The following is a 24,898-nucleotide window of genomic DNA, read 5'->3' as shown; positions in this document are numbered from 1 at the left end:
CAGAAGCACCTGACAAGCTTATAAAATTACGAATAATTCAATTTTCATTATATTAATAATTTTATGCGAATGACGGAGGAAGTAGAGTGTATACGACGTTGATATATGAGGATTTTAGTGGAATAATCGGCATAATATGGTGTATTTTTATTGCATAACTTTATTAATGCCGAAAAATAGTGATTAATCAAAAGTATTTTCAAGGTTTCAGGGGCTTTTACTATTAGGTAATGGTATCAGCTGAGAGTTGTTGCTTTTATTGGATAAATTAGCAATTTCATTGAGTTGAATTTCAAGTAATTTGTGGGAGAGGAAAGTCATTTGAGTTGTAAAATGAACCATGTGGATGTGGCAGTTGGCTTTGAAAAGTCCGATGTCGAATTTCGAAAGTCAAGTTCACCATATTCACCATCCCATGAAGGTTCGTCAATTTGGTTCGCGGTGGATTCTCTTCACTCTTGCTTTGACTCTTCAACTAAGACGAGTCTTTGTGTTTTTTCTACAATTTTGGTGCATTTTTTATCATTTGGGATTTTCTCAGTTCCACCTTGTGTGCTCCAAGGGACCAGTAAAGGTGCAAAGATGACTGTGTTGGGGAAAAATTAGTGATTTCCCAGTGAAAATTTGTTTAGTGAAAGACTGGAGTTTCAGCTGAAGTTGTGTATGTGTCTCAGTCCCAGAATCTGTGGAGCAATTTTGTGTCTTCTCAAGTGAAGTGTCGTAGGAAAAACGGAAGTAAAATGATAATTTATCAGTTTACTGGTATGTTGAACTATTGAATAATTTATTATATTGATAGATAAGTTGTCTAGCTTGCTAGTTATCGTATCTAAATGGTCTTGAGATGGTGTGAGAGGTGGAAAAACTCGAACGACAAGATTCATTTGCAAAATGGCTTTTTGACTGTTTTGTTTTTCCATCCCGCCAGCTACTCTCTTTTTGCCTTTCTCTGTCACAAAACTATCACTCAGGAAACTTTACACGGGGTCTCCTAGATCCCATTTAGTTAAAGGTCCAAATGACAGAGCAGGCAATATCTTAGGTATTCAGGGTACATTCAGGGGGAATTCGTAAGAGTTGGTGAAGAAGAAAAATAGTTTTTGCATGTTGAGAAGAATCAAGAGGCAATTGGAAAAGTGGGTTTCGCAAGATTCACTTCGACGGCGAATCATCTACGCGTGTCAATGGTAACACAAATAAAATGTGCAGAGATACACGAAGATGATTCCAAGAGAGCTCTCCAAGAACCAAATTGCATTTCATTGTTTGGCGCTCAAAAAAAAAAGGGGCTCTACGCTTCGTGTAGCTTAAGTGCAAGCCTTGTTCCATTCCAATGACTCCAGCAGTGACTTCTTCACTGGGCTCTTAACTATAACTCGCGGAGTGGGAAGAAAAAAGGGCCAAATGGGTGTGGAGAGAGTGTTAAGATTGCCGCCCTAATCGGGCATTTGCGCCCTGAACTAACTTCTTGAAACACTTAGGACAAGCCTAAAAAGTATATAAAAGTCTTATCTATTTGGCCAACATCCTTCCATAAGTTCAATACCATTCAATACGTTCTTCAGACCAAATATAATACTGACAGACCTGAGGATTAGCCTAGAATTACCATTACGACCATTAGGATTAGCGTAATTGTATTATAAATAATGGTTAAACTACATTTCCATCATTTTCCACTAAGTCGTCTCTCGGCTTAAGTCGTAAGTGTGTCTAGGGCATTAGTTTCAGACTGTAGATTTAGTCCAGTTAGCGAAGGTTCCTAAATCCTAAACGGTTTGCGAAAACTTTGTATTTTACATTTCGTATTTTACATGTTCGTATTGCACATTTCGTATTGCGGAAACTTCGTATTCTAATGCATTTCGTATTTTACCATTTCGTATTTCACATTTCGTCTTTCATACATTTTACACAAGCATATCAACCAATAAAATAATAGAATTGCAGTTTTATGGGGATAAGGGTGCTATGCGCCTCGGGTCTGAGTTTAAAGTCGAACTTCAAGCTCTAATTATCAGTAGCGCCTGTTGAGACTAAAGGTGTCTACACATTGAGCACAATTTTCATCAAAAATTGCTTTTTTGAAGGAAATTGGTTCCAGTACTGTAGGCAGAAACGTCAAAATTCTGTCAAAAATGCAATTTTTGACAAAAATTGCTCCCAATGTGTAGAGGCCTTAAGAGAAATTTTCTGTGCTTTGGGAAATTATTTGCATCGCCTGTTGCGGTAAAGGGAAATTTTCAGTGGTTTAGGAAGATTATCAGTACCTCCTGTTGGGACAAAGGGAAATTTTCTGTATTTTCCCAGCAACGATAGAGTTCCCTGTTCAAGATGACGCGACGGTGGCGGCCTCCCAAATGTTCAGAAAGTGGTGGCTACCATGGAGAACTATTGTTTGAACGGTTTGAACCGCGTTCGTTTTTTTTTCAGCACGTAAAAATTTACATTGGACCGAATCCTGTTCCTAACGCGTTTGCTGAACGGTGTTTAAACAGGGAACTTTAGTTGCTGGGTTTTGAAGTTATCAGTAGGGCCTGTTGAGGCTAAGGGAAGTTTTCTGTGCTTTGGGAAATTATTTGTATCGCCTGTTGCGATAAAGGGATTTTTTTTTGTGCTTTGGGAAGTTATCGGTATCGCCTGTTGAGGCAAAGGGAAATTTTCTCTGCTTTGGAAAGTTATCAGTAGCGCCTGTTCAATTTATTTACAAAATTTATGAAAGACGAAATGTGAAATACGAAATGGTAAAATACGAAATGTACTAAAATACGAAGTTTCCGCAATACGAAATGTGCAATACGAACATGTAAAATACGAAGTTCCCATATCCCATCCTAAACAGGGGGAAGTAGGCCACCTCTGAAATTGAGCATTTTTAACCTGTTTTTAAATCTTTCAAATGGTTAAATCTTTCAATGGAGAGACGTAACAAAGGAAATGTGCTTAATGCGAAAGCTAGAACTACAAAATTTGGAATACGTTCGATAAAATATACATATACGCAATTGTAAATTATAATACTCTACCACAAAAATTTAAAAAAAATTGGGAACACAATACATGTTAAAAAATTTAAAAAACTAATTAAGGAAACACTGTAAGCTTTTCATCTGTCTGTAAGGGAAGGTCGCAACTCAAAATCTAATAATTAAAAAAAAATGTATCAAATATAGTCTTAAGAACAGGTCTGTAGATCTAAAAGGCATGAAATAAACTGAAATCTAATCTAATCTAATCTACTGGGGTACCGGGCCTTATCATGAAGTCATTTAAATTGGTAATTGTTTCAATTATAGTTTCAATAGGCTCAGTTTCATTTGAATATAGGAAAAACCTCGATTTCAAAGACACTGTGCCGATGTTGACAGAACGTCCGGCCTAAAAAATTAAAGCGAAGAAGAAGAAGAAAGATTTCAAAGGTGCCCCACGTCGCCCCTTTAAGATCTAGTGGATCATTTACCCTTAATACCTAATCTTCTTAAGTCAATTCCCTTCACAAAATTTTACTTGAGAAGAAATTAGAGAAGTTAAGCCATACGCTTAAACCTAGATCTAGAACCTGTATAGGCTTATCCATTTACCGTAATAGGTCTTCAGGCCTAAGGGCCAAATAGCCTCAGGCTGATCCTCAAGAATATTTAATTTGGAAAATTTGCCAGTATTTACCTCAAACTGTCATATACTGAAAGGTTGCATATATTTCTTTTGCTTAAATCTTTTAGGATCAACCTTAGTGTATTTTTGCTCCAAAGCTAATCATAAGGATTAATACGATTAATATATCTATATTCTTATCAGTCAATAGGGGCAGCTTTGAAAGTGGGGTACTTTTAAAATTGGGGTTTTTCACCTATTTAAAAAAAATTGAGCCTTATCGTGATACAATTTAGCTGCACAAACAGATTGAGAAGTTAAATCACATTATGATATGGCTCAGTTCCGCTTAAACAGAGGTGAAAATCCCAATTTCAAAGGTACCCCACTTCCAAAGGTGCCCCACTTCCAAAGGTGCCCCACTTCCCCCTAGTTCTTTTTTTTGTAAAATTGACTCAGAATTGGATATTAAGGGCAAATTATATATTATATTCAGAAAAAAACTAAAAATTGCTTGTTACTTGGAATATTCAGGCTTTTGGAATTCGGGACAAACCTCTACTCTAAAACCCGTGTAATTGCTCGAATTTTGAAATTGTTTACTTATGTCTCCAGTACGCCTTTTAGATCAGTCAAATTTCATGAAATCAAAATTCGCGTCCCTTTCTTTCTCAAAAGATTTTCATATGTTTACCCCAATCTTTTGGACTCAAAATTGGACTGAATTCAATTTAATTTGGTGTGATGTTCAAAAGAAGAATTAGAGTGCGAAAGAGCAGCAAAGACGTATGCAAAACTTTTATTCAAGAATTCAAAAAAGGGATGTGAATTTTGTCTTTATGGAATGTTCCTGATCTAAAAGGTGTGCCGGTACTTTTAGGATTGTGTATTATGGATAATTGATCTATAATATTTAGACGAATTTCTGCAAATTCTTATTCCTTACAAATTAAAGACCTCTTTGGGAACTGGGCTAAATCGTATAAAACCATCTTCAGTTTTAAGATCGAACCGTTTGACTTGATTTGTCTAATTTCTTATCAAACAAGGGTTGTAGAAAGAATTTCATTACAATTGAACCGTAGAGCCTTTACAAATAGAATAGAGGCAAATGATCTATTGGATTTTGAAAAATAACTTAAACTGCTTACAACTGAGAATTACAAGTCCGCTGGGAACAGGGGGTACAGGGCTAAACTATTATAATTTGAAACATATTCAAGTCGACTTCAAATAGAGGAAAAATGTTATAGTCCAATGAAGACTCCAATCAATACCCCAAAGACCGAAACCTATTTTTACTAATCGAAAGAGAGCCTGGGGCAAAATATTGCAAGTCAAAATTTCCAAATACAATTTGTCTCTTCAAAATGTAAGTGTTCTAACTTTATTTTCTTTAAATCTGCTGTCATAGAAAACGATGCTGCATTATGCGTCATTAGCAATAAATACTAATACAAAGCAACACTTAGAATAGTTTCATTTTAAAGAGACGAATTTCTCCCATGATAAAAGAGATCAATGATTAAAATTTGTACAACAATTACCGCTCTCATGAGCCCCCTTAAACATTCAGGGAAAATGGAAAAATGAAGTTTCTCACTGAAAAGGTATCGCTTAGTTTGGATCCCGTAAACTTGAATTCGCTCTGCATTTTAGGATTTGTCGAACTTATTTCGCTCCGGAAAATCAAAGATAATAACTTGGGATAAAAAGTACCAAAATCTGCATTAATTGACATTTACTCAGCCTATCCCGGTTTCAGTTTTCTTTTTTTTTTGTCTTCTAAACTAGCAGAGAAATTTCTTGCTAAAAGCAGTTATGGAAAATGACTTGAAAAGCATATTATGCGTTAAAATAGAAAAAAAGTTGTGTGCGCATATATTGCAGAGGAATGAATTTCTTATCAAAATATGTCAACTGGAGATTTCTTTCATTTTCAAGAGCTCATTATGAAGCACCTAATTTGAATATTTGGTGACAAGTAAAAAAAGCGGCATGAAACATTTTTTGTCCTAAAAAAATTTCCACACATTTTCCTAAAATTAGTCGAAAGTTATACGGGCTTCAGACCTAAGGCTTAGCCATCTGGCTTAACTCCTCTAATTCCTTATCAGGCATGATTCTTTAGGGAATTGTTGCTTAGGATTAAATATTAAGGGCAAAAGATTCATTAGATTTTGAAAAATCAATAAAATTGCTTGTTATTTAGATTTTTGAGACCTTAGGGAACTGGGCTAAACCTCCAGTCTGAAGCCGCCATTAGATTCTTTAGGATTTTGGCTTAAAAATTAACTTAGTTTATAAATTTTCCTTTCGAAATTTCCGAAAACAACGGTAAATCTTCTAGTCTTACGACCGTTTTAATAAAGGGAGAAGAGTGTTAAAAGGATTGCGGGAACAAATCGAGGAACGTTGACTTATGGGGATTACCATTTTCCCGAAATCGATATCTCGTATCGTTTGGACTATAAGATTTAAGATATGCGATGAATGATTTAAGGATGATGATAGGGCAATAAAGTAGGGTCTTACTCTATCCGATATAACACTGATGATTGAGCTAATCTGTCTCAAAACTAATCCTTAATCATGATGGTTTCATTAGGGCGAATGTGCAATGTGCACCCTTCATCAACGTAAATTAAATATCTCCCTCAGTATAGCTCAATTACAAAACGGTCTACTTCTGAAACATATTGCATTTGATACTCGTTTTCGGTTGCCTTAGTAGACCGAAGGTATTTTGATTCCTGCTATAAACAGCATATAAGGATTAAAAGGTATAGTAGGGTTGGGGTAGGGGAGGTTTGCCAGATTTTTAGTCAGTCTTATATTTTTTTAGAATTATTTTGGTAATTGGTAATCCATTTAGGATTAATCATGCACGAAACTGCTCTACCCTCCCCTAATAGATTTTATAGGAATATTTTTTTATCTCACTAAATGTGATTGCTTGTATTACAATTTAGCATTCATAGAGCATTCTTTCCACCAAATCATATCGTATAATTGAAAAATGACTAATTAGAATGCTTTACTTCGTCACCATTTTCTCAGTATCTGAATAAATAACCACCAAAACCGCAATAGCTGTGACTTTGAAGTAGGAGTAACAATTAAAAAATCTCAGCTGAGTTTGTGTATCTAGTGAGTGCTGAAATATTATCCGAAAAAGGATTAAGTAAACAAATTTGCCCTAAATTTACACCACAAGAAAAGCAAAACAGTAGCGGGAAAAACCCATGAAGAATACTTACAAAGTGAGAGTAATTTCTTCACTTTGACTTTCCCTCAAAGCACGATCGAACCACACCAATTTTCCACACACGAAAAAAAATAAAGATTACTTTTGACTCTTCCTGCCTTCCAAGAAGAAGGAAAAAGTGATTGAGGCAAACAATTGGATTGCAACGACTTAATTTACCGAGTAATTTTTTGTTTTGATTCCTCCACTGTGTGCTCAATGATTAATTACACACAATAAATGCTTTGTTAATTATACTTTTTTATTCATTTGGATTGGCTGCAGAGCCAACAAAAGTGCTCTAAATTTTGAGGTCAATGCAGTGTAAAATCCGTCATGAAATCTCTCCTCTCTCGCGCTTAGTCAGAGAAAGAATATAAGAATAATCCCCCTTGAAAAAGAATTTATATTCATTTTGAAAGTGTGTGAAGTACAAATTTTATCTCGATTTTACTTCAAAAAATTATCTCGTGACAATGTTGCCCCTCAAAAGAAGTATTAGCAGAATTATTTTAAAAGCCTGAGAAAGCACTAAAACAATGTTCATGATAAAATTATACAGTAAATGCCATTTTAATCGTAAAAATGATTTGTGAAATCAAGAAACTGTACTTTGTAAGAGAAAAAATAAATATATGCAAATTATTAGAGAATATTTCAAAAGAATTTCAATGCCTAATTTTTTGTAGTCAGTGAATTTCCAAGGAAATGTAAAAATAACTAAGATTTTGTAATTGTTCGTTACAGTAGATAAATCACGCGAAGAATCTATTTTAATTCTCTATCTTTGGTAATAAGTTTTACCAAATACTTTTGATGCCTTTGATGCATTTTCGTAAAAGTTTCCCAAAACAGAACAAAAAACACCAATTAAGCTTTCACATTTATTATATGTTATGAATGATTTTTTATTTAATAAAATTACTTCATACGTTGAAATCTTTAATTTTACTTGACCTTGTGATTCAAATTTTCTAAGATATATTTGCCTTAAAACGTTATGAATTCATAGATATGAGAACGAATTCAAAAAGCAATATTTTGCCACATCCATACTTTAATAATCTGAAGTATCTTGGCTAACAAGAAAAAGGAATTCCATTCTAAGGAAATATCACTGATGATCAAAATCTTAGCTAGATTCGAATTGTATTTTGAATATTCAGGCTACCGTAAAGCCTAAAATAGACACAGGGATCGACTTAGGGCCTTGACAGACCTGAGGATTAGCCGAGAGACGGCTTAGCGTAATTATATAAGAAGTAATGGTCAAACTACAGTTACATCATTTTCCACTAAGTCGTCTCTCGGCTTAAGTCGTAAGTGTGTCTAGGGCATTAATAATCAGCCCAAAAAATGAGGATTGGTGTCGATACACTCAGGGATCAGCCTAAAATTTGGAGGATCAGGCTGATCTTCTAAATTCGTGAGGTCTAGTGAAATTAAGGGGATTAGGCGACATTAGCGCCAGTGCTGAAAATAAAAAGCTTAACTTTGGGTGTTTTTGGATGCTTTTCGAAACGTCAATTGGGTGAAAAAAAACATGGAGAGTAATGGTACTAATGGGTGAAAAAAACATGGAGAGTAACGTCGCAAAATCTTAAAACTCATTAAGATTAGAGTAATGCGACGGTCAGTGTGCTCCTTTCTGTACGAAAAATCCGTTGATATTGCGTGCACATTTAATAGAAATTTACGCTAAAAACGCTATTCCTTGATCCTAAATCCTCAGTGTATGATTGTTTGGGCTGATCATTTTCCGCCAAATTTTTCGAGCTCCGTATTCTCCAGGATCAGCCTGTGTCTATTTTCGGCATCCAGGATGGTCTTTACCGATCCGATCTACCATGTCTGATCGGGGAGAACCGTTCTTAAACATTAGAATTAAAGAAAAGCTTACAAACAGGAGAGTGTCAAAGTCACCCGCACTTCCGGTAGATATTTGAGTAAAGTTACGATAGTTTATAAAATAAAATTAAAGAATGTCTATAAGGAGTTGCTCAATGATTTTGTGAGGGATTCTAATAGAAAAGGACATTGCGAATTGTTTTGACTTGATTCTCATCACTGCAAAGGGAAGACTTCCAATATTGACATTTGTTTCGTAACAAATCAAAATTTCGAAAAAAAATCACATGAGCTTTCTTAGGAAATTATTAAAAAGTCAAAAAATATCTTTGACTATTACAACCTGTTCTTCAAATCTACTTGTTTCACTTGGAAAACCATGAATTCAGGCAAATTGTGTGAAAAATTAGAAAATAATTTGCGAAATGACAGCAGATGATATTTGTCATTATTATTTCTATAACTTCTTAACTGTTACTCTTGTATTTTCCAACAATAATAAATTATCTTGTTATTTCTATAAAGTTAAGTTTGAGCTTAGTATTATAATTTGTAATCGATGATTACTTTTATTTAAAAAAAAAAGTGTAAAAAAATCTCAGAAAAAATGACATTTCAAATGGACAAGAGTGTCGAAAATAGATTTTCGAAAATGCCGTTCCGAATTGAGAGAGATTTATTTCAAAACGACTTCAGAAGATTATTGATGTATTAGGTTAAAATTATTAAAACTTGTAAACGTTAATTTACACTCGAGAAACTGCATGCTCAGTAGAAAAAAAATAATTCATTAACTGTCAGTATTTAGTAGCTGTCAGCCGGATATCGAAGCGCCGGATAACGAAAAGCTGAGTGTATTAGAATAACTTCTTACATTCTAAATGCGCGCTTTCACACAAATTCAGCTGAATTTTTGTTTTGCTTGACTTTAGTTAGCACTGTTTTCTTCTAATTTAATTTTTCTGAAAGTTTTATAGACCGGATTGAGTAGTTTAAAATCTGAGTGATGTCATCTAGAATTTCGAGATCAATCAGGACATCAATTCTCTATATGAGACGCTCAGAGCAGAAGTGGTCTCCTTTATATGCCTTTCCCTATTAAAACGATCTACACTTACTCTGAGCGTCTCATATGACAGTTTAGAAAAATATTTACTGCCAAATTTTACAGACTAAATATTCTCGAGGATTATTTTGAGTCTCTTTGGACCTCAAGATTGACTTATCATAATGTGCAACTGTTGTACAATTTTCATGACATTATTCAAAAGTTTCTGCAATAATTGAGAAATTTTGAATAAAAATCAGAACCCTATTATTGCAGATTAGGAAATTCCGTTTGCAAGATGTGTATTACCTCAAAAACCGCTTTGAAATTTCCTAAACCTTCTTTTCAAATTGAAAGATTGAGCGATAATTTTTTTTTCACCATCAGTTCCCAGAATTCAAATTATTCTAACAGAACTTCTCATGAGAAAATTGGACAATGTCTCAACAGAGGTAAAAGACATGAAGAACAACAAAAAAAAGTCTGAGACGATGTTGAGAGCTTATAAAGTCAATATTTTCCTGTGTACAGTCTCAAATTGATTTTACTGATTTGACCGCTGAAGTTAACATATAAAAAAAAGAATTGGCAAGAATTTGTCTCTTTGCTAAATTTCAAATTGACCTACAACCCATTTTTTTTAGCTTCATAATCATCATGCTTTGTGGACATAGTAAATTTTGCTTTTCTCTTTCTTTATCGCTGTGTGCAAATATAGAGTCGTCTCCAATGTATACATCCCGCGCGTTTTCTTCAACCAAATTGTTCTTGTGGCAAATGTTTTACAGTTAAACAACTAACTGACCAACTAATCAAGTCACTCTCTTTTGCAATAAGTCTATTTTCTTTCTGAGAAGTGAGACTGTGTCTCAACACCAACTTAGGAGATGCTTACAATGGTCTGGAGGAGCTTTGTCGCTTCCATCAGCAAGTCTCGTATGATGTGCATTTCCGTATTATTGCATACGATATTTGCTGATGGGAGTGGCGGCTGGTACATTGAGCCTCTCTCAATGTGTCAAATGGTGTATGTGTGACTTGTTTATAGTGGATGGAAATTAATGATGGATAAACAATAAAATTGATTTTAATTGTCACAATTACATGCGCTAAATTTATCATTGAGCTATTGCGTAAGTAATTAATAAAGAAACCATTTTATAAAATTGAGGAATTTCTGAAGAGGAAAATTATATTCCGAATAAATTATAAGTAATAAATTTTTATTCCGTGCATTGTTTACAAATTATATTCATTAACCAAGTCACTCATTAAAAAAATATATATTGAAAAAAATCGTGAGTGTTCATGAGACACATGGAGATGCATTAGAGATCTCTCACAAAATTTTCACTTCAATTCAAACACCGGAATCACTTTTCGTTAGAAACAATGCAGAAAAAAAGTAATTCTTTTTCTCGATTTTATCCGTCTATTAAGAAATCTTACTTTTTAAAGTTTTTCACAGCCAGACCACTTCATATGGAATGCCAATGAGTGAATTTTACTTACAATTTTATCACGTATTGTTTTTAATTATCAGCTCAGTTGTTTGTTTATCCTTAAATGTACAACTGTATTTGGTTTTACACCAAAGCATTTTCCAAAACGGAAGGTCTGTAACTTCAACTGATTGGAATTCTTTCGTTTTCTAAGAAGTCTATCATTAATAGCTTTAAACACTCCTTTGTTGAATCATTCTTACACATTTATCACATTATTTAGTAATACACAATCACTAAATAGCAGTCGCTTATATCACAAAATTAGTTTAAGTTTGTGTTCATAAGCGGCCATTCAAATGTATGCTATTCGGCGCTCCACAAAAAGATAGATCGAACTTCGGATTTTTCGAAGTTTCGAATTCGAACTGTGAGTCGAAATAAAATAATTGTAAGAACCAGCTTCATTTAGAAATAGGCGAAAAAGTCGTATAACAATCTAGCCCCACAACTCAAAGTAGCCCCACTTCCCCCTAGTACATTTGTGATTATTCGATATTCACAAGAGCGTTTTCTAGATAGATACATTGAGACTACGGATCTATGATTTCACATCAGTACTCCTCCCGTAAATCGAAATGGGTTTCACTTCGTCCCGTACTAAATTACAATTGATTAATTCGAATTTTGAATAAAATAATTAAGAAATCGTAATATGTTACTACGAAAAATCCATGTATTTACTAACAATTTGTTGAAATTGAAGCAAAAGAAAGGATATCTAAAATAGTAATAAGAAATAGTGGTAGATGGCGCTCAAGAAACAAGTATTGTAACGCAGCAGGACATACAGTAGACTCTCCCTAATTCGGCTTTTAAGATTGGGCTACTTTTTAATTCGGGCAGCAGTTAAATTTGAAAAAAGTTGTTGACATTTTTCAAATTTGCTTATGATTATCAAATGAAGCAAATATGCTCAAATTTGCCATGGTTTGACTTAGTTTAGATGTGATTTTGCATTACTAAGGGATTTTCATGATATTTAGAATATATTTGAGTACGTAAACTTAATATGTGTATGCAGATGAATAAAAAATCGTTGAATTTCAAAAAGTTTGTCTTCCAATTCTCTCAAATTCGGGTGACATTTCGGTCCTAAATGCCAGAATTTGAGACAGTCTACTGTAATATCCTCAACGGATTTTATACTAAACATTGAAAACTTTCGATTGATCGTACACATATATTTTTTTCAATTTTTTTAATTCATTTTTTGTCACGTGAGAGAATATTTACTTTAGATATTTCAGGGCCACTCCACATTTGCTTTATTCACAGTTTTAGTGAAAAATTCAAGATCGGTTTCGAAAGCCAGAGAAAAGACATTTGCTTTTCATTTCTTCCGCGTGATGACTGAAGCACATCCTGTTCGAATTTCGAATGCCAGCATGTGCTCACTTTGTTGTTGCAATGATGCTAATGTTCTTGTTTCTTTGTAATTCTCCTCGTATTCACTGAGTAATTCTTTTATCAGCCTCTCAAGCTGATTTTTCATAAATTTTTTCTAAAGTGTGAAAATTTATTTTGAAATTTCTAAATTGAGTTCTATTTACCTTTTATCCAAGACACTTTTGGAGAATCAAACTCCAGCTCTGAATGGAAAGATAATTGAGGATGCTTCTTAAATATTTTTCGTTGAAATGTCGATACTAGAAATATCGATAAACTCATCGAAATTCACAGCCGAAGTTTGAAACTTCGACATTTTTACTTGATAATTCCAAAAGGTGACTCACATGACTTTCTGTTCGAATTACGCATATCGAGTGTCAACGTGTCAGTCATAACTTTAGTGTTAAGAAAATCAAGACAATGAGGTTCGTAACATTTATTTCCCATCATTAAATCCCTTCATAATCACTAAGTAATTCCTCTGATAACATCTTAATTTTCCTATTCACAGATGGAGTTTGATTCTCCAATAGTGTCTTAGATAAAAGTACAGTAGACTCTCGCTAATTCGACTCTTTTAAGATCGAACTACTTTTTAATTCGGGCGGCAGTTAAATTCGAAAAATGTTTGTTGACATTTTTTTTAAGTTTAATTATGATTAGCGAATGAATCAAATATCCTTAAATTTGGCATGGTTTAACTTAGTTATGATGTGATTTTGCATTATTAAGAAGTTTTAATGCAATTCACAATAAGTATGAGTATCTAATCTTAATATGTGCATGCAGATGAACAAAAAATCGTTGCATTTCAAACAATTTGACGCCCGAAATTCTCTCTAATTCGGGTGACATTTCGGTCCCAAATTCTCGAATTTGAGAGAGTCAACTATAAAACGGAACTCTATTTGCACTCAAAATCGTTGATCTTCAAAGAATTCAAAATCAATGTCGAATTGTTAAACTAAACTTTCTTACATTGTTTGGAAAATTTATGAAGTATCACAATAAGAAGCTGTGCTTATGAGGAGAGTTGTAGTGAAATAAACATAGTTTGGTTTGATTTATCGTTGGTTCCCAGCGAGCATCAAATGCTAAAATGCTAACCGATTTCAATTCAGCTGAATTCTTGCTATGCTTAAACGAAAATTCACGAGGCAGTGCCATTTCCATGTATTTGGTTAGTACTTTTTGTTCGGCGATTGCTGACCAGTCAGCACATTTTTTCGGATGGATTCAGCAAAAATATGTTGAACAAGTATCTTTTTTCAGCTAACTGTGCTCGCTCGGTTTCGGTCAGCAACTGTTTTAACTGCATTTACTTTCTCTCTCTCTCTCTCTCTTGTTTTACGTTTTGGCTGTCAAAGTCAATCAGGTCCATATAGCCATTTCGCTCACTCTTATTTACATACGAGTTCCATCTGTTTTCTTTTTCGCCCATATGTTTGTTCCTCTCATCTCCCTATTATTTTTCTTTTTGCTCCATCATAAACCCTTTTCTTCTCCTTCTATTCCTGTAGCATTTACTCTATTCTATTTTGTAGCATTTGCTGCTTCCTGTAGCATTTAAGGACGGTGAAAAACTGTTTTCCAATTATTTACCGGACGCGCTTCAATCAAGGATCGAACCGAGGGCCTCTGCGTCACAAAGCCAACACTTTGCCCATTGAGCTACCAAGACCCCTTGCATTAACTTTGCGTCTGCATTCGTTGCAAACGTCAAGCAGCGATGCATCGTTAAAAGATGAATGCAAACACAAATCGAATTCAGTTAGCATAATTGATTATCCGACCGACCTACGTTATGTCTAGCACACAATAATTTTTGTTTTGTAAACATTTCGAAACTGCTCACAAAAGTGAGCGAGATGGCTTGATCTACATTTCATTCACTCATTGAAATGTCAAAAACATGTTTACAAAACAAAAGTTATTGTGCATTGGGCATAATGGCCAATGCACAATAACTTTTGTTTGTAAACATGTTTTCAAGACTTCATATGAGAGAGAGAGAGCGAGATGACTAGATCTACATTTCATTCACTCTCATTGAAATTTCAAAAACATGTTTACAAAACAAAAGATATTGTTGCGTTGGGCATAATAACAACCCGCAGCAAAGCAGAAACATATTGCTCCTTGAAGTTACAAGGGGCCAACTAATTTTCGGTCATTTTTCAGGAGACAGAATGAAAGATTCAACTTTGTGTAAATAAGTATCTCAATTTAATGACTGAACAAAAACAATTTATTTCTTTTCTATTTATATGAGCACTAATATAAACATCAAAACTTACCTGTCAAAATATGTTTTTTTTTTTAATGTGTTAGCTCCTTGTCGTTCAAAATGATGTGCAAATTTTGCTGAAATTAGAATGACAAGGGATCAACTTGCTTGAGTTAGTCCCCTGTTTAACAAATATTTGAACGATAAAAATATTTTGTGCCCCTTTACTTCAAACAAAATTATGCAAGTAATCAAAAAGATTAAAATTTTGAAAAAACTCTTCTAATAACGAAATTTAATGACTTATATCATCTGAAAATTTATTAAATTGTTTTTTTTTGTTTCCCCCCTTACCCCTTTGTAGATCTAAAGCCCTTGGGCTTATTATGACTAAGAACCACTTCTAAAATGCTAAAATGCTAAATAAACAAATAACAAATAACAAACAACACAAATGAATTACAATTTGTCTCCTCATATTATTAAATTGTCTTTCTAAGTGTATTAGAATCTCAAAACCGCAAAAAAGTGAGTTGACCCCTTGTAATTTCCAAGGAGTGATATACATTTTGACACTCGCGTCACTTGGAGATTCGAACAGGAAGCACTATAACCACCATGCGGATGAAATGAGAAGTAAAAATGTTTTGTTCTTGGCTTGTGATACCGATATTCGAGTATTTTAAACTTCATCTGTGAATGAAACAATCGATTATTAGTATCGCTAAAATTATTAGTTTCGCTGTTCTATAAAAGTAATAATTCAGGGTTGCTGTATAGGAAAGTGAACTTATGCTATAGTTTAACTGTTAAATAACGCTAAACACTGGAATCACTAAAGTAATCTTTATTTCAACAATCAGCTGTTAATGTATATCGAAGAAAGTTTTCTTAGAAGTATTTGATTAAGTTATGGGTGAAAACCTTTTAATATGTAAGCCTTGGGGCAACATTTAAGCATCAGAAAGAAAATTGGGAACTTAAGGTACCACTTATCTCCATGCTCCATTTACTATAAAGTAAACAAAAGGGCCAGTAATCCATAGCACTTGTCTTGAAGTAGGAGTAAGGGCAGATGTAAGAAGGATGAGGAATAGGATTCATGGGGTCGTCTATCAACTAGATTTTGCATCCCAACAGAATATTTGCATAAGTTAATGATTTAAAAGATTGAATGAAGTGCGAGATAAGAGTTCTCTAAAACTTTGCGTCAAGATGTACATTTGACACCGATTGAAGAGTTACTTATTTAACAATGTTATTTGCCATATTTTCAAGGCTTTTCATAAAAGATTTTCACAGAAAATTCTGTAAGATTTCCACATGATGAAACAACACAGAACGTGATCTTGTGAAGAGACCCACACTCATTCTTCAATTGTTGCTTAACAACATCTCAATAAAACTGAAGGAATATAAAGTCTAGTCCGAAAGTGTGATATACACACTTGGTATCTGAGGCAAAGTCGATACTTGAATGAGAATGACTATTGGGTGTACTCTTTTTCAAACTAGATACATAAGTAATTACAGTATGTTAATCGCTGTCGTTATTTAAAATTCCATTCAATCACTTGGCACTCAAAAAGTTTTGGCTTTTCGAGAGTTGCTGATGGGATGCGAAAATATGTGCGAACGGACCATTTTATTAATAAAACAACCTAAAAGTGCCTGGCTATATACGCAAAAATACTGCAACAACATTAGTGTTGGTGTGGTATGAGATGGAATGCTTTTATGTATTTTTGGGTGGGCGAATGTTGTATGCTATGGCTAAAAAGGCTACGAAGAGTGTGGTACGACAGTGGAAGAATCTTTTTTTTGCACAGAGTGCTCAATTGAATTTAATTGAAGTATTGCGTTCTCAATGTAATAGCACAACATTAGCACTCTTTTATTATGGAGACTGAAACAGAATGAGATTATCGCCTTGTCTGTGCGCGCTCGTGTGTCCAATTCAAATGGGGAAAAATGCTAAAATGATCGAGATGAGAAATTGTAAATTGTTAAATTATGAAAAGCAACGATGAAATGTGAAGGGAGAATCCTAAATGCGTAAGCATAAGCCGCAACTTTCAACTGCACCAATAGAAAATTGATGAAATTGTTCGATTGTTTATTCAGAGAGTCGCGTCTCTTCTCCAGTAGATTTGTGGTTCGAGTGCAAATGTTTCTGGCATTTTGAATAGTTGTGCTTATTCATCGATTGACTTCTTGCATAAAATTCATATTTTTTTTTTGCTGTGCGTCGTACAACCATTGTAAAAAATTAACGTGAATAAGTGACCGACTTTAGATTTCCCCAAGTTGAATAAACAAATAAGCACAAATGAGTTTTCAAGTTCATCGGCAATAAAAGACCTTTTAAATCATTTTCATTTCAATTTATTTTTTTTATTTTTTTTTCCAAACACAAAATTGAAAGAATTCAATTGTGTTCTAGCTTATACAGTGATGCACACACAATTAACACTACAGGCGCATATCTTGAATTCATAATCTATTTTTAGATACAACATAGTTTGTTGTTGTGTTATAAGTCTAAGGTGACATATTTCCTAGCTTGGCCAAAATGTTTAACTATGCTAAAAGTACTGCAGGAAAATGCTTCGTAGACTTATCTTGAAGTCAACGAGTAGTCAAATTTTTTGTGTCAAGTACATTTTATTATGAATGGCAGAGATTTTTTAGGGACACTTCTTCACCTAAATTGCTTTGTTCTTTCGAATTACAAAATTCATTGTTACGAAGATAATTCATGTGACAAAACTTATAACTTCGAATTAATGACTTTGGGAAAACTAAGTGAAGATATGACCTTAGTCTTTATGAAAACTACAAAATACACATAGAAAATAGAGTTAACGGAGTTAACGATATATCTGAAAGAATATTAAATTAAGGTTATGGATATCCTAGAAAAGAAAATAATATTGATTTTGCGTAACCCAATTTATGGTTGACCTAGTCTTGGGTTTCGCATCTCAATTAGGGTTTTCCTTTAAAAGTCTCCCTGGCTGTAGAGTCGCTTGAAAACAATGTTCTGTATTTCCATGCGAGCTTGAAGTTTCTGAGCGTGCTTCAATTGCTGCATATAGGGATGTAGGCTCATTAGGAAGTAGTAATCATCGTCCTTTGGACTTGCACCACCTGATCCTTGAGAGTCTTCATCATTGAGCCTAGGTGAAGGCGCCGTAACTTCTGATGTTGTTGTTGTGATGGTTGGTTTAGGACTTGGTGGTTTAGGTTTGGGTTTGGGCTTTGGCCTTGAAGACACCCTAGATGGCGTTGAGGCTGGCGCCGAATGTCGAGCTTTTTTCTTAGACGAAGCCTTAGACTTAGATGCAGGCCTACGAGAATGCGTCATAGGACGAGGCTTCTCTTCAAGTTGCTGCCTCAAAAGTTCCTTTGAATCTTCATAGGTCGTTTCGTCGTACTCCATAGAGTAGCCATGATGACCATCATGATCTTCCATAGGGTAGCCAATATTGTAGTTAACCGGATCGGATAGATCTTCTTGTGGTGGATCACGAAGTCTCATTTGTCCAGCTAGGAAACTCATTTGTTTGTAGTGTACCCACTGAGATTGGTAAGTTTGTGGTGGAATTGCAAATTCGCCATCGTCAGTTCGGGGTATTTTCTTCATTTCAACACGGAACGTATCACGGAGTGTCTTCCACTTTGTCTTCAGTAAGCGTTCTGCAAAGCGATAAAGTTGGGCGTCAGCGCGCAAATGGCGGCGACGGGTTTGTGGTATGCGAGAGAGTTTTCACTTACGTGGAATGCCATGGCAAATTGAGATGTCCGTCCAAGCTTCCTGCAATGCCTTCACAACTTTTGGATAGTCCCGATGCCATAATACCGGTCGATTTTTAATATCCTCAATGAATTTATCGACATTTAATGCTGGCGTCATGACAATAGCCAACACAACACACAATATTCCAAAAGAGTACTTGAAGTGGAAAAATTGGGAACACCACAGAGCCAAGCAGAGAGAGACTATATCACGAGCGCAGAGACGATTTCGTACTGAAGCGAAAGGGAAACGAGGCAACGCTTGTGTTGAACGACCCGAACTCCCTATATTTTGTCTCCCTCATGCTTGGTATATGCTGAGCATTAGACCGGTATGCTTGTCTCACTCACTGAGCGGTGGATTACAGACAGCTGCTAATGTGAGTGGTGCAAAGGCAAAATGCTTGGCAGCACATTTCTTGAAGATGATTCTCTTGGTGTTTTTTCCCAACCATCGTTTTCCTCTGCGAGCTTCACTTGAGAGTTGCTTTCCTCACTCTGTTTTCAATGGTACCATGAAGCAGGTAGATACGCTATATTCCCCCTATTTTACAAAGCAACAGCCAGCATGCAAGACCAACTCACAATTCCCTCTCGCATGGCTCTTCCAAAACGCCAGTCATATTCATTGATGGCGAGTTGTGGAAGGCTTTGCATGATGCACAATTTCATTTGGCCAAATAGTATTCTTGGCTTTTGAAGGAATATCACAGAGAAGTCTCTGCCAAAGAGACGGGATATCTCTGGGGTGTTCATGCCGTAGATGCCGCTGCCACAAGCGTACACCAGTACACACATCGACACCGTGCTGAGCGAATGCAGACGACAATAGCGCTCGGGTCATGGTGCCATAACATGCTTTTCCACGGGCGTTTTAGCATATCGTCAGAGAAGGAAAAAATGTATCTCGATAGCGGCTTCATCGCTATCAGTTCGAGTGAATTTCTCAATCATCTCTCTAACTAGGGGGAATACCAAAACACAACTCACAAGTTTGTCATCGTGGTGGCTTTTTCTTCTCTTTCTTTATCATCTTTTTTTTGCGGCTATTCATCTTTGGTCTTTGTGCACCACTTCAGATTTCTTCTTTGAACAACCTTAAATGACGGAACTTCACCACCTCTTTGCAATTTATCAGAAATTTAATCATTTTACCTTTGTGCTTCAAAAGTTTTAATAATTCTATCTAAGAATCGACTACTCCATTCTAAATATACTATTCCATACCGAGCATACCGACTTCGCATAGTTTTCACTCATCAGAGAAATCCTGTTATTCTTCAAGTACTATGCCTTAGAAAATTATGATGGTCATCGGATTATGAGATATCCAAGAAGTAGACCTTCTGAAATGTTGTCATTTTCAGGCATAGAATAATATGAAATGGAAACGTTGACATTAGCAGCACAAAATATACTTTCCGCCCCAATAAATTTAAGTTTTTTATCAATTTTATAAATGTTTTCTCTTTCACAAATTGCACTTTTTGCATAACATTAGTATTCAATGAACTTTTTTATTTAACCATATTCTAATGATTCCAATGTGGGTAGTATTTGATACCGAATAAGTTTGGCTAGAGTATTATTAAAAAAATCATATACATTATTAACAAATTTATACTCATTTCAAATTTGATATCAGTCCTTATCATCCTTCTTAAGATCCTTATCATTATTATCAATAAAAAATAATCGAAAGTATGAAATAAAGTCAAAAAGCGATAACGTTGTACGTTAAGTATTGCAAATTAGGAAACTTTACCTTTCGTATTAAACATTTGAGATCTTACTATCAGTAACTCGTGTTTATTCCTGGCGAAATGTAATGCTTTATTATGTATTACTATTCTATGTGAGACACCATGCATAACACACTCTAAAACACAAATAATTTATTCTCTTGATTTCCTCAGTTCTTCGCGATTGACGCGATATCACTGCTCAAACTCTATTGAGAGAGCAGAATGTTATACAATTCCTCAATTTTTGACCTTCAAATAATGACACCATTTACCCCTGGTGACCAGTAGGGTGTTTTAACAAGGAAAAAAATTTTTTGGCACTATTATCAGGGTGCTGTATTTGATGAGACAAGAAAGTTTTTCTTCGACGACCATAATGATCAGACGCCGTTTAGAGGTGGCTGAACGACCCTCTCTATATAGAACATTTTTTCAATTCAATTTAATTCAATTTATTGGTAAACAATAGGACAATCTGTCCTCTATACAATTGATAAAATTTCATAGAGTTTAAGAAAAGTTTTAAACTTTAGAAAAAAAAAATGAAAGTAAAGCTCATGTGGGGCACGAGGAGCGCCCGGCACCAACAAATCTAAGAATAAGCTCCCTCTTCCGCTCGCGAGGTAAATTATTCCAAAGAACGATTCCCTCAACAAATAGGGAGTCGCGGAGAATGCGACTCCCCCGAAATTTTTCTGATTTTACACTACAGAGAGGGTCGTTCAGCCACCTCTAAACGGCGTCTGATCATATGGTCGTCGAAGAAAAACTTTCTTGTCTCATCAAATACAGCACCCTGAGAATAGTGCCAAACATTTTTTTTTCCTTATTGAAACACCCTAGTGACCAGCTTTTCTCAACATAACTTCGCGTTTAAGAAGATTTCTGAGAAATGATATCACTCTATTCATCCGTCTGTTTGTTCGTCTAGGTCTGTTAACACACCTAGAGGCCAAACGGTTTGAGATAGCAATTTAGGGCATTTGGGGAACCCTCCATAAGTCGATCCAAGGACAATTGACATGATTTTAATCCTTACGTTCAGTAATAATTTTCCCAATTTGAGAGCTCTCTTCGCGGTTGACGTTTACACCGTACCAATTCGAAAGGTATACCAAAGAGAACTTTACCTAAAAACCCGTTGGAAGTTCGAAAAATCTAAACCGACGAGTTTCACAATAGTGAATAATGGTGCTATTCTAATAAAAATTACCATGTTTTTCTTTAAAACCTTACTGCTCTCAAGTACTTCTACGTAATCGACTTTTCTTTGTATTGGTTCCTGTCGCGACTGTTTGGGTATTTCAGAACATAGAACACGACGAGGCTAGGAAAGATAATCGAGACAGCAACCAACACAAAGAAAAGTTAATAATACAGAAGCAATTGAAAACAGTAAAACGCTACAAAAACACCTGCTTATTTTTTAATTGAATAGCACCATAACTCAAGAAGCAAAATATTTGCCTTATAGTAACAGGAATTTTGAGGAATCTTTTAACCCTTTAAGGACGAATGATGCACCGGTGTCTCAAAAATAAAAATTAATTTTTCTGACTATATAGAAGACAAATTAGCTTCCTGTAGTCCAAAAAAAATTGTTTTTGTTTTTGAAACACCGGTGTCCCAAAAACAAAAACAATGGCCTCAATTCTAAGACCAAGATCAAGATCCAGAACAAGAAAATTTTAAGATTTTGGTATTCTCTAATCAAAGGAATCAAGATCAAGATGTCAAATCTGTCAAATGTCCTGGAATCTTGAAAGCCAAGATACAAACCGTGTGGATAACAAAATTTGCAATTCTGGAACCAATATTTCAAGACTTTAAGATGTCAAATTTCTTGTTTTCTTGAAACAATTCCAAGAACCTCTCGGAGGTGCTTGGAATTTTCAAGATAGTAACAATTTCAAGAGTTTCATATGGAAATTACTCTTGATGATAAATATTTCTGTAAGAGATGGTACAAAAAGAGAATTACTTTGAAAAATACTGTATTTGACCTTGTAATTGTAATTTAATCGAAATGGTACATATTTCTGGATGTATATATCAAAATACACCACCCTGAGGATACCTGCAAAATAATCACATATTGCATAAACATTTTTTGGTTTATCACAGCTCACAAGTTTCGTTTGCACTTCCTGTACTCCTGTTTATGGCCTTTCATTTATTCTTTAATACCCTTATAAATAGTTCTCCTATTTTATATGACGAAATTTCAACAAATTCAATAGAGAAATGAAGACATTTGTCAGAAGTGACATTTCGTTAAGTGTGGAAAGTCTTGAAATCTTGGTTCTTAGCTAAAATATTTTAAGTTCCATAAATACTTTGCATGAGATTACAAAATCTTGATCTTGAAAATATTTGACAGTTTGAAATTTTGATCTTGATTTTGGTGTAAGAATTGAGGCCAATGTTTCTGACTATTAAGTTATTTTGTCCTCTAAATACACAGAAAAAATATTTTCGTTTTATGGACACCGGTGTTCCACTCGTCCTTAAAGAGTTAATGCACCCTTATAAAGGCTTATAATGAGAATCTTGTTTTGAAGTTTCTGTAGAAGTTCTAAGACCCTGAAGAGTACACAAATTTTTATAATCTCATTAACGGATCCATGAGCGCTATAAGCACATTATAAAGATTCTGGTTCTATGCCTTACCTAAAGTATACTACAAGAATAAATTAAGAAAATTGCTCCTTGCATAGGTAATGAAAAGGACTTTATTGCAATGAAATTGAAATTTGAACATTCTGCCATCCAGAAATTCCACAAAACTACACGAAAATCCATTTTAGCGGAGAACGTTTACGCACTATTGATATTGTTGAAGATAGTAGTGTCAAGAATAACGAAAATTCGAAATAGAGGAACGGTCCAGCGCTAAAGCGGCGAATATGTTAACTTTCATTTTATACTTCCAGTTGATTTTCGAATAGGTCTGACTTGGCTTTAGAGCGGCTTTGTCTCTTCGAACCGAACTGAACAAATCCAATTTTTACACACAGAAAAATGGAAAATTCTTAGGGCAGAATCATATTGACAGTAAAATGCTCACCGTATTTCGGTAATTTACGCATTTTCATTGCAATTCTTACGCAAATTCTCGATTACCGTATTACCTTTCGTGTGAGCAAAAAAAACTGTACGATTAATTTCTCTTACAGTTTTTTTTGCTCACCGTTTATCGCATTTTCGTTTTATTTCTTCAATTTTCTTTTATTATTTTCACCCAGTGCCACCGAGTATGAGATAAGTTAATACAGTAATGGAAAATTTGCGTAATAATTGCAATGAAAATGGCGTAAATTAACGAAATACGGTGAGGCTACGGCGAGCATTTTATTGTCAATGTGATTCTGCCCTTAAACAGAAACACCCAGGAATTTGATTTCAAATCTCATCCAATGAATGCCAAAGCCCTAATCCTAAATCCTTGATCATTCAGTTTTAATTGTAATTTGCAAATCTCAAGACATTTTTCATTTTTCAACTAATGCTGAACTTAAACTCCCGATCACTTAGCGTCAAAGAGATAGGTATTCTAGCCCATTTTATTGGCAAACAGCTTCTGAATTTAAACGTCTCGGGAATTCACGTCCAATTTAAGTTCCTGGAGTCTTACATATTCTTAAATTTAGTATCAAAATTTTTCTCTATGTACCACCCTCCCCTTCCCCTTCCAAACCATTTTTTTAATTGATCGAAAACGCGTCATGCGATTTTTTTTTTGCACATGTTTTAGAGGTTCCCTAGGCGGACATTTCGTCCTTATGCGAAAATCCCGTTGATCCTAATAACGGTTTTTCAAGGTCAGGGGTTAAAATAGCTTTTAAGAACATATATCTCATTCGAATGAGGTTATGTTTAGGCTCGTTGGAAAGGTCTTGAAATTTCTGACAGGTATAAATCGGTTTCAATCGATTATGAACTGGTTATGAACTTATGTTGAATTTTTATCCAAAATTCAATGGTTATCACTGCTAAGCTATTTGGAGGGATCGTTTGAGTGATTTTTAAAATTGTTCGAATTGCTTATAAACCCGTTAACTTAACAAAACAAAGTTGGATCGCTGAAGAACTTTAAGAATAGAGGTAAATTATTTGAAAAGTCGCGAGTTCGCGCATTTCGCAAAGCAACGACGCTCATTTGATAACAGAGAACATTACTTACAAAATATTTTGAAGTTTTCGTACATCCAAGGGCTTCCCAGTAAACTTTTCAGATGTTCTTCCCTCAAAATGTTTTAGGTATCAAATTTTATCGTAAACACGGAACGCATATGATATTTTACAAAGTGTCACAAAAAGAAAATGCTAACATTTTGTACCACTTCATTTGCAAACGCGCGAATCTATGAATAATCGTCTTTCTTGAACACGGAAGCTCTTGCTATTACACTCATTCATTACTCTCAATACAGTCAATTGCAATACAAAAAGCTTTTATTGTGAACAAGAATATACCAATCTTAGTTTGTTCAATGC

General features: G+C 34.7%; 2 protein-coding genes across 4 annotated transcripts in view; one reads left to right on the top strand and one right to left on the bottom strand.

The window, feature by feature from the left end:
• The first annotated feature begins 423 nt into the window (after nucleotides 1-423).
• Nucleotides 424-24,898, top strand: part of LOC129807114 (GTPase-activating protein CdGAPr) — a 66,593-nt gene continuing 42,118 nt past the window's right edge. For all 3 annotated transcript variants that reach the window (XM_055856155.1, XM_055856157.1, XM_055856154.1), the window contains exon 1: nucleotides 424-762. The gene's annotated coding sequence lies outside the window, so the exon portion shown is untranslated. The remainder of the gene's footprint in view (nucleotides 763-24,898) is intronic.
• Nucleotides 17,228-19,243, bottom strand: LOC129807121 (uncharacterized). Its single transcript, XM_055856166.1, has 2 exons — nucleotides 18,636-19,243; nucleotides 17,228-18,557 (listed from the first exon to the last, which is right to left on the bottom strand). The coding sequence occupies exons 1-2, from the start codon at nucleotides 18,772-18,774 to the stop codon at nucleotides 17,860-17,862; spliced, it is 837 nt and encodes a 278-aa protein (XP_055712141.1). The 5' UTR covers nucleotides 18,775-19,243; the 3' UTR covers nucleotides 17,228-17,859.

The sequence above is a fragment of the Phlebotomus papatasi genome, chromosome 3 (genome assembly GCF_024763615.1).
Source record: "Phlebotomus papatasi isolate M1 chromosome 3, Ppap_2.1, whole genome shotgun sequence".
Taxonomy (NCBI): domain Eukaryota; kingdom Metazoa; phylum Arthropoda; class Insecta; order Diptera; family Psychodidae; genus Phlebotomus; species Phlebotomus papatasi.
The sequence above is the reverse complement of the archived record's forward strand: the minus strand, read 5'-3'. Positions and strand labels throughout refer to the sequence as shown.

What these genes read in the sequence shown, in the direction of transcription:
- LOC129807121 (XM_055856166.1), bottom strand. Translation starts at nt 18,774, where the DNA reads ATGACGCCAGCATTAAATGTCGATAAATTCATTGAGGATATTAAAAAT. An exon ending in AATTTGCCATGGCATTCCAC is followed by an intron (nt 18,558 to 18,635) that starts GTAAGTGAAAAC and finishes ATCGCTTTGCAG; the next exon opens with AACGCTTACTGAAGACAAAG.